Source organism: Condylura cristata, unplaced genomic scaffold (assembly GCF_000260355.1).
Source record: "Condylura cristata isolate star-nosed mole 26May11 unplaced genomic scaffold, ConCri1.0 scaffold00002, whole genome shotgun sequence".
Taxonomy (NCBI): Eukaryota; Metazoa; Chordata; class Mammalia; order Eulipotyphla; family Talpidae; genus Condylura; species Condylura cristata.
The window spans coordinates 53,098,988-53,108,716 of record NW_004567103.1 but is presented as its reverse complement, the minus strand read 5'-3'; the positions used below and the strand labels follow the sequence as shown (position 1 = coordinate 53,108,716).

The window sequence follows — 9,729 nt, the reverse complement described above, 5'->3', positions numbered from 1 at the left end:
GAGAGAGAGAGAGAGAGAGGGAGAGAGGGAGAGTCCGGGCCAGCGGCCGGGCGACGGGTGGGACGCATCAACGCCCGGATGCACCGACAGGTGGAGATGCGGGTCGCCGACCTCGCTCTCCACCTGGGCAGTGATAACCGTCGTCTCCCCACTCTAGCTCACCCACAGATCTCCCCGATTTCAATCCTACTTTTCCTCCCTCAACACCCCGTTTCTAACCCAGCAAACATTTGCTCATCGACGCTGTAAGAACAAGTTTTGCTTTGCATTCTGGCGCCGCGCTTCTTGCATTTAATCTTTAACATTTATGTTTTTTTCCCCCCTTGTTTTCTCCCCCCTCCTTAATTTAAATAGGCGCATGTTTCCTTTTTTAAGTTTTAACATTTCTGGTCTCGATCCCACGGCTCATTACAATATTTTTGTGGATGTGATTTTGGCGGATCCCAATCACTGGAGGTTTCAAGGAGGCAAATGGGTTCCTTGCGGCAAAGCGGACACCAATGTGCAAGGCAAGTCCTTCCAATTAACACGTTTTCCTGACACTTATTTAGGTGAGAATGATTAATTAAAGCCTTTGTGGACTGGCTCGAGCGACTTTTAAAACGATCGGCCAATGACTTCTAAAAGGAAACGAGGGGGAAAGAGGGACAGACTGAGCGGTGAAAAGGGGGAGGATTATGCAAAAGCTATTTAAATCATTCCCAGTTAATAAGAAGAAAAAGCAGCCTAAAAAAGCCCCAGCTAATGTGTTACACAGTGGAATAAAGGAATAAGGTGTGTGTTTGTGTGTGTGTGCGTGTGTGTGTTGTGTGTCCTACGTGGTGAGGAACTGGGACTGGGCTGTGTCCTGGGCATATGTAAACAACGTATTTCTTTCTTTAGGAAATCGAGTCTATATGCATCCGGATTCCCCTAACACGGGGGCTCATTGGATGCGCCAAGAAATCTCTTTTGGAAAATTAAAACTTACAAACAACAAAGGAGCTTCAAACAACAATGGGCAGGTCAGTGGCTCAAACGCTCATATTCTCTTATTCTCTCTCTCTCTCTCTCTCTCTCACACACACACACACACACACACGCACGCACCGCACACATACTCGTCCTTCCCTAACAGCCAGTTCATCAGTTTAAATTACCATAAGAAACTGGACACGCGTTTCTTCGCTTCATTAAACAGACTTTACATTTTTTTTTAAATTTCCACCTGCCACAATTAAACTAATTAATCTGTGAAGTTGTTCCCCTTGCCCCGAGCCAACTTCCCCAGTTCCTGACATTCCCAAGTACAAGTATTGATTTATTTCAAGAAGGAACCCCACAGAATCTTCAGGATGTGAAAATCTTTGTTCCTCCTCTAAAGAGAGGATAGGAGAGGGTCCCTGAGGTTTGGGCGACCCGGGTGCATTTTATCCAGTGCTCCAGCGAACCTCGGTCTCAGAGCAGCGAGGCCCAACCAGCTAGACAATCACCAGCCAGGCGGCTGCGGCGTCAGTTAGCCGAAGCGGGCGACTCCGCGCGGCACACAGCCCAGCACACCCCAACCGAGTTAACGCGCTCCTCCGCGTTCCCCTTTTTCTCCGCCGGACAGATGGTGGTTTTACAGTCTTTGCACAAGTACCAGCCCCGCCTGCATGTGGTGGAAGTAAACGAGGACGGCACGGAGGACACCAGTCAGCCCGGCCGCGTACAGACATTCACTTTCCCCGAGACCCAGTTCATCGCCGTAACCGCCTACCAGAACACCGATGTAAGGAGGCCTGGGGCTGGGCGAGCGGCGGGCGGCACCGGCTTCTCCCCGCACCCTCCGGGATCCCCAGACTGTCCCCAGCTTGGTGACTAGCAGCAGCAACAGCTGGCTCTGCTGTGCGTTTTAGACATGGGCCGAGGGGGGCTGCTGGCCACCTTCCCTAAATTACAAGCCGGAGGGAAACCGCTTCCTATTCGTTTCCTTGTCACTTGTGTCACTTTTGAGGTGCCCAGGTGTTCTAGATCCTCTTTTGCTGGGAATTTTAATTTAGTTTTCAAACTAGTGCTATATTTAAATCTGATTTTTTTTAAACCTCTCCTTTCTCTAGAAAACAAGCAGATTTTCTTGGCAAGCATGGCATTATCTAATATATATATATGTATATATATATATATATATATATGTAATTCTAAGAAGTCACAGCTGAAATAAACACCACTTTTTGGGTGATCAAAAGAACATACACATCCTTAGCTGTAAGAAATACAATATTCCAAATTACTAGGGGATATGGAATGAGTTTTCTAGTACTTGAACCTCTTCACTACATGCAACTTTGCAAAAATTTGTTGCTTTCTGTTGATTTTACTACTAGGAGAAATGGCATTAAAATTAAAAAACCCTACGGAAAGATGAGAAATGAAAACATGATTCTATTTTAAAATAAAAAATGATTTTGAACTGCAAGTTGTGAGTTCTTCAGGTTAAATATTCTGACTTACTAGAAGTAAAACAACTTTTAAAAAATATGGAGAAGCATTTTAAAATAGGCAACATTTGGTGTGAATTCAAGTTGCCCTTAAAGATTTTTGACTGAGTAGTGCATTGTGAATAACAAGTATTTTTTAAAATGTGTATCTGAACCCAATTTAGAACACATGGGAGAGCTAATTGGAAGCAATTCTTAGGTTTTAGCCACTTATCATTGATTTAAAGATGTTCCTTATAACTCTCATACTTTCTCTTTTTTCCCATCACCTCAAAATTTTCAGTGAGGAAAAACTTACTAATAAATGAATTAAAGGCTTCAAGTTCCTGTAAAAAGTGCAGGTGATAATATTCTTAATACACAATCCTCCTGTACAGAAGCTGATGTTATGCTAATTTTTTTTCTTTCTTTATCCCAGATTACACAACTGAAAATAGATCACAACCCTTTTGCAAAAGGATTTCGGGATAATTATGACACGTAAGTAATTTTGCATCTTTCTTCTCTTATAGTTGTAGAACTGGGTCTTAGGTCAAAGGTGACTTATTATGTACAGGGCTTTTGGAGGTTTGAATGTGTTTGTTTTTGAGGTTCTCTCTCTCTCTCTCTTTTGTCAGCTCCCCTTCTCTATGATGACTTTCTGGCTTGGTATTTCTGTGGTTTTGGTCAAAGGTTTCCTCTACCTATTTTTAGTGGTCTTATGAATTACAAAGTTGTTGGCGGGCCTCTGGGGCTGGCTGGCTGGCTGGCTGGCTGGCTGGCGAAGCTGTCCTGGTTCCCTGGTGCGGGAGTTTTATGTGTCGCTACAGATGCTCAGCTCAGATTGTCTGTGTCTGAAACCGCCCGATTCTGCCTGAAAGTGCATGTGGCTCTGGCAGTTGTTACAGTCTTCTTGGCATATGTGACTTTTATTTACCCATTTCCAAGTTTTGTGTAATAGCTTTTCCTGTGCAAGTTCATGAGCAGAGCCACTGTTGCAGTCCTTTCAGGTTTTGGGGAGGACCCAGGTGCTGTTGCTGTGTACTATCTACAAGCACAATATTTCTTCTTGTTTTTATAACTAGGTGTATTTTAAAGAAATGCATTTGTTTCTATTTCTCTGTGCCTCCCTTGCTATCTTCATTTATTTTATATCAAAAGGCCCCCTCTGGGGGCAATAGTAGGTGTAAACTGAATGCTTTCTGGGTTTGTTCTAGCATTCTTACTCAGGGTCCAGGTATGGTGCCTAACAGTTCAGGTAGCATTATAAAACAAAAGTCTAAATCTGGATTGTAGTATCCCTCCACTTTGTTTGAATATAAAAAGGAAAGGTTACATACATTTTAATTTCATGGCAAGCATTAAGTGTCTCAGAGCTACAAAGGTGATACTGTCTTTGAAGAGAAATATATAAAATCTGTGGAGGAGACATGTGGCTACCTCTAATCCATCTCCAGGAAGATAACAATCTTCCTTCCTGATATTTGTATAATAAAAGGAAAAGTCATTGACATTACTGCCTATAGCCATCAAGTACATACCACAATCAATATGATTCCCCAGAACAAAAACTTGGCCACTCTAGTCACAATCTAAAAAGGTGGGCCTGGCACAGTAGGAAGTAGGCAGCCCAGGAGACCAGAGATATTGGTATCTGTACTAGGGGGTCTTGTAGATTTTGAGTTTTTAATTCTGTTGTGAACATCTGTTCCAAAGCAAATTTATCTTGCACAAATCAATTTGGTAATCCCAAGTGGATTGGGACCTGGATGGGCATCTAAACTGTATCTTCTGCAGACTGTTTTTTTCTTTTGAGATATGATGGTGTTAAACAGAGAAGATATTTGCACCTTGCTAGTTATGTTCCATTCCTGCCTTCCTCTACTGCTTTCATTTGAAACTAGAACGAAATTTCAGAAGGGAAATTTTGCTCAGAAAGTAGGGGTGGACCTAATCAGTCACACCATAACCTCACCTGACCCTCCTCTGGATGACTTCTGTTGGAAAACCCATTTTCTTTTGGTTCTTTAATCACTGTATGTTTTTCATAAAAACTTCTTTACCTTATAACATAATATTTAAGAGTGAGTAGAATGGTTTATGACACTCTCCCTTCTCCCTTTTATGTGGATATGGCTCACTTTCAGAGACACAGGGAGGGTAATGAGAGTTCAGGGCAACTAGGGGTTTGCTTGACCTCTCACCAGAGAATCTCCTCCCCAAAGGATTAAAGTCTGACAAGAGTGAGACTCTTAAAACAGTGTGTTGATTAAAGATTAAAATGTTTATGTGTGAACTAAATAAAAAGGGAGGCAGACTTGTGTGTATGTGTATGATATACTACACCAGTCTGAATTCAGTCTCTGCTCCCCTCTCAAACTTAATGGGGTTTTCTAGGCCTAGGGCCTAGAATGAATCTTTGATTCTTTTAACTATGGAATTTCTCAATGACATAATCACTGTCAGCAACTGGGCAAGTCATTTAACTTTTCTTTGCCCCAGTTTCTTCATCTGTAAAGTGGGATAATGCCACCAAACTTAGAGGACCGTTATGACACTAAAATAAATGATCACCTGCACAGCCCTAAACAACAGTGCCCAGCTCATAGTCAATTGTAATAAGATGAGTTATTGTAAATGGAAAAATGCTTGGGGGAGGTTGATAACTATATTGCTAGAGTTGGCCCCAACCATTAACCTATCAAAAGCTGGGGAGAGGGAGGGCAGTGGTCAGAGTAAAGGACAACTTTTCTTTGCAAACGGCTTTTCTGGATTGATCATTTTGTTTCCAATTAATATTTCCCCTTTGTATTGGAAGAGGTGGGGTTGAAGGCTCACTCGGGGCAAGCAACAGACAGTAAGCTGGTGATGGCTTCCCCAGCAGCAGTCTTCCACTCCTGGAAGACTAAAACGGATCTCTGATAATGACTACCTGGATAGCTTGCATTGTAGGTTAAATGCAAGAGCGAGGTCCTAAAGGTGGAGGAAGGCGCATCTTGTTTAGAAATTTCAGAAACTTACAGCAGATGAGAGGCCCACTGGGCAAATAACACCTTCCTCTCTGGATGACTCTGCTTTAGTGTGTATGCACACACTGTAGAAGTGGGGTGCGAATTCCGTGCTGTGCTCCTCTCTTCGTCGGTCCCCAGTACACTTGGTGAGAGCCAAGAGCGAGCCAGCGAGCGAGAGAGGGAAAAGGGCAACCTTCCTCTTGCTCTCATCCTGCTTAGGTCTTCGAATGACAAATTGGTCCCTTTATAATTTCACAATCTATTTAGTGCTGGTGCAGCTCTGTGACCTGGTGTCCTCATCCTGGACGGCAAGTTGCAGATGGAAGAGGGTGGGGGTGGGCGAAACGTGGAGGTGGCCTTCCCTTCTGCCCCCAAGGGACCTCCGCGCCACCCCTCGGTTCTCTCTCTCTCTCCTTCCCTCGCAGGATCTACACTGGCTGCGACATGGACCGCCTGACCCCTTCGCCTAACGACTCCCCACGCTCGCAGATCGTGCCTGGGGCCCGCTACGCTATGGCCGGCTCTTTCCTGCAGGACCAGTTCGTGAGCAACTACGCCAAGGCCCGCTTCCACCCGGGTGCGGGCGCGGGCCCCGGGCCGGGCACGGACCGCAGCGTTCCGCACACTAACGGGCTGCTGTCGCCGCAGCAGGCCGAGGACCCGGGCGCGCCGTCGCCGCAGCGCTGGTTTGTGACACCGGCCAACAACCGGCTGGACTTCGCCGCCTCGGCCTACGACACAGCCACGGACTTCGCGGGCAACGCGGCCACGCTGCTCTCCTACGCTGCGGCGGGGGTGAAGGCGCTGCCCCTGCAGGCGGCTGGCTGCACCGGCCGCCCGCTGGGCTACTACGCCGATCCGTCGGGCTGGGGCGCGCGGAGCCCCCCGCAGTACTGCGGCGCCAAGTCCGGCTCAGTGCTGCCCTGCTGGCCCAACAGCGCCGCGGCCGCCGCGCGCATGGCGGGCGCCAACCCCTACCTGGGCGAGGAAGCTGAGGGCCTGGCCGCCGAGCGCTCGCCCTTGCCGCCCGGTGCGGCCGAGGACGCCAAGCCCAAGGACCTGTCCGACTCCAGCTGGATCGAGACGCCCTCCTCCATCAAATCCATCGACTCGAGCGACTCGGGGATTTACGAGCAGGCCAAGCGGAGGCGGATCTCGCCCGCCGACACGCCGGTGTCCGAGAGCTCGTCCCCGCTCAAGAGCGAGGTGCTGGCCCAGCGGGACTGCGAGAAGAACTGCGCCAAGGACATAGGCGGCTACTACGGCTTCTACTCGCACAGCTAGGCCGCCCCGGCCGCCCCCGCCCCCGCCCTGCCGCGGCCGGGACCCCCAGACAGCCCCTCGCAGCTCGGCCCCAGCTCCTCCTCCCCGAGTCCCGCCTGGCGCACCCCCTCATTTTCTTTGACCCTCGATTACCGTCTGCAGCGAATAAGTGCAGGTCTCCGAGTGTGATCTTAACCTTTTTTTTTTTTTTTTTTTTTTTTTTGCACAGCAGTTTTTGCAGTTAGCGCACCGATCTTCAACTTTGCTGTAAACCTTTTGGTTTCCCTACTTACTCTCCTTCTGTGAAGTTAAACTCCAGACGGCCCACTTCTCCCTCGTCGTCTTCTCACCCCCACTTTCTTCTTTCTCGTAATGAAACTCTTCACCTTTAGGAGACCTGGGCAGTCCTGTCAGGCAGCAGCGATTCCGACCCGCCAAGTCTCGGCCTCCCCATTAACCATAGGATGTTGACTCTAGAACCTGGACCCACCCAGCGATTCCTTTCTTATTCCCGAGTGGATGGATGGATGGATGGTAGGGATGTTAATATTTTAGTGGAACAAAGCCTGTGAAATGATTGTATATACTGTTAATTTACTGTAACGAATGGCTAGTTTTTATCCTCATCATCAAGGCACAAAACCAGTTCATGCTTAACCTTTTTATTCCTTTCTTTGCCTTTTACTCCTCCCCTTTTCCCTTTAAAATTTTCTTGTGAGATAATTAATATTCTAAGAGGCTCTAGAAACGTGAAATACTTGATAGATAATGATGGGTTTCTCACTTCTCAAATCGTTGCATGAAATAATTACTCCGTGCCCTAATGCACACAAATAACCAAGGAGAATCTGACCGAACACCTTTACAGGCTAGGTGTCTGATCATAGGCAAGTCGATTAAGTGGCATGATGCCTGCAAAGCAAAGTTAACTGGAGTTGTATGTCTCTTCTCCTCCCCCTTCCTTCTAAATAGAATAGCTCCACATCAGCAATATTATTTTGCCTTATTTGTTTTTCCCCAAAGTGCCAAATCCATTACTGGTCTGTGCAGGTGCCAAATATGCTGACAAACTGTTTCTGAATATCTTTTCAGTTCCCCCCCTCCACCTTTATATGCTGTAAATCTTTGTAATGAATATTCTACTAATGATATAGATGACTGAATTGTTGGTAACTATAGTGTAGTCTAGTGAAGATGAATTGTGTGAGTTGTATATTTTAACTGCATTTTAGTTTGAAAATGATTTCCCCACCACCTAGAAACAGCTGAAATTTGACTTCCTTGGGAAAACACTAGCATTAATGCAAGTAAGACTGATTCCCTCCACCCCCCACTCTAAGTCTTGTTATATTTGATAAGGAGCATTAATCCCCCTGGAAATAGATTAGTAGAATTTCTAATGTTGTGTAGCAAACCTATACTTTTTTTTGTATTTAAAATCAATGTGAAAAATGCATCATACACAATATTCAATCTAGATTCCAGTCCATGGGGGGATTTTTCCTAATAGGAATTCAGGGTCTAAACGTGTGTATATTTTGGCTCTTCTGTAAATCTAATGTTGTGATTTTTATATTTGTTTCGTTTTGTCTGTGAACTGAATAATTTATACAAGTACACACTCCACTGAGAAACGTTTTGTTTTTTGCTCGTTTGTATCGTCTGTGTATAACAAGTAAAATAAATCTGGTAAAACACTATGGTGTTTGAAAACAGTTTACAGTTTGAAAATAATTTATTATATAGGTCATTACTGGTAAGGGTTAAGGAAAAATAGACTGTCCCCACTCCAATACAGGACAGCCTGTTTAATAGGAACCACTTCCCATTTTCCAGGAATTACTTTTTTCCTTCTTTCTTACAATTAGTTCCCTATGGGTCAAGTTTTACTTTGTTGCACTCATTTTTCCCCCCCCCCAGGGAATATATGCACCTTCTCCTATCTCTATTATTCTCTCTGAAGTTGGATATATTGCCAGCAGGACAAGGAGGGCCTTTATTAAGGAGTAAAGCATTTTCTAAAATTTCACAAAGTAAGATGGGAGGGTTTGGTCAAGAGTAGGGTATAATTCAAATGCGTGCCCAAATAGGCTGCTGGGCAGCTTTAGGCAGATATGGAAAATTTCGATCTCTCATTCTGAGGCCTTGGAGATAGTGCGAATTTGTAAATGCAAACAAAGATTGGCCTACAGTTCTTGAGTTGATGGTTTTGGGGGCAACTGGGCAGGATCGGAGTGGGGGGAGGATGTTTAGAGCAAACTCGTGAAAGGTCCATTTTTAACCACCAACCTTAAAACTTGCTTTGGAAGGTATGGGCGGGACAGCACGCCATCCCTTCTACAGTGGAATACCAGTGCCAGTCCTGCTCAAGTAAGATCCCCATCCCTTGAGAACAAACGCTGGAATGTGGGTAATTCAGCTTGGGTGTTGCTGCGTCTAAGTCAAAGAAGTCCGTAGAACTCTGCCTTTGCCTCCTAGAAAGGCGATTTTTGTACTTTGGTTTCCAGAGAGAGACCCAGCAAAGTGGTGGAAAAGGGTCACAACATTCTTGCTTAGTTCCGGCCAGCCTCAGGTCGCGGGACAAAATTTATCACCAGCTAGTGAGCGATTGCATTGTGTTCTCTCTTCGCAATGGACAGATGCAAAGACGCTTCAAAATTACAATTAAAATAAAAATCAGAAAGGAGACAAAACCCATTCACCATCCCTGGATAATTCCACCACTAGACGGCGTTCCGCAGAGTTTTGTCTGCCGCATAGAAGAGCGATGACTGATTTTCCTTTGTGTTTCTTTCTCCCTCCCCACAACTAAGAGCTAAACAAGAGGACGAAAAGTACAACACGCGGTGCCTGTACAGCTAGTAAAGTCGAGAGGTGCATTCTTGTAATTGCCCTCCCGGGTTGAGCGCCTCTGACCTCGCCGCCCAGTGGGGCAGAGGAGCGGCACGTGGGGACTGGGGGTGCGCCGGGCCCTGGCTGCGAGGCGTGAGGACTACGGGGTGCGGGCCCAGCGAGCT

General features: G+C 46.0%; 1 protein-coding gene across 1 annotated transcript in view; it reads left to right on the top strand.

Annotated features, from left to right (window-relative positions):
- TBR1 (T-box, brain, 1) overlaps positions 1-7,658 on the top strand; it is a 9,028-nt gene extending 1,370 nt beyond the window's left edge. Inside the window, exons 2-6 of the mRNA XM_004674609.2 lie at positions 355-509; positions 883-1,004; positions 1,592-1,750; positions 2,878-2,939; positions 5,875-7,658. Coding sequence (XP_004674666.1) covers positions 355-509; positions 883-1,004; positions 1,592-1,750; positions 2,878-2,939; positions 5,875-6,733 — 1,357 coding nt within the window. The 3' untranslated portion in view covers positions 6,734-7,658. The remainder of the gene's footprint in view (positions 1-354; positions 510-882; positions 1,005-1,591; positions 1,751-2,877; positions 2,940-5,874) is intronic.
- The last annotated feature ends 2,071 nt before the right edge of the window (positions 7,659-9,729 follow it).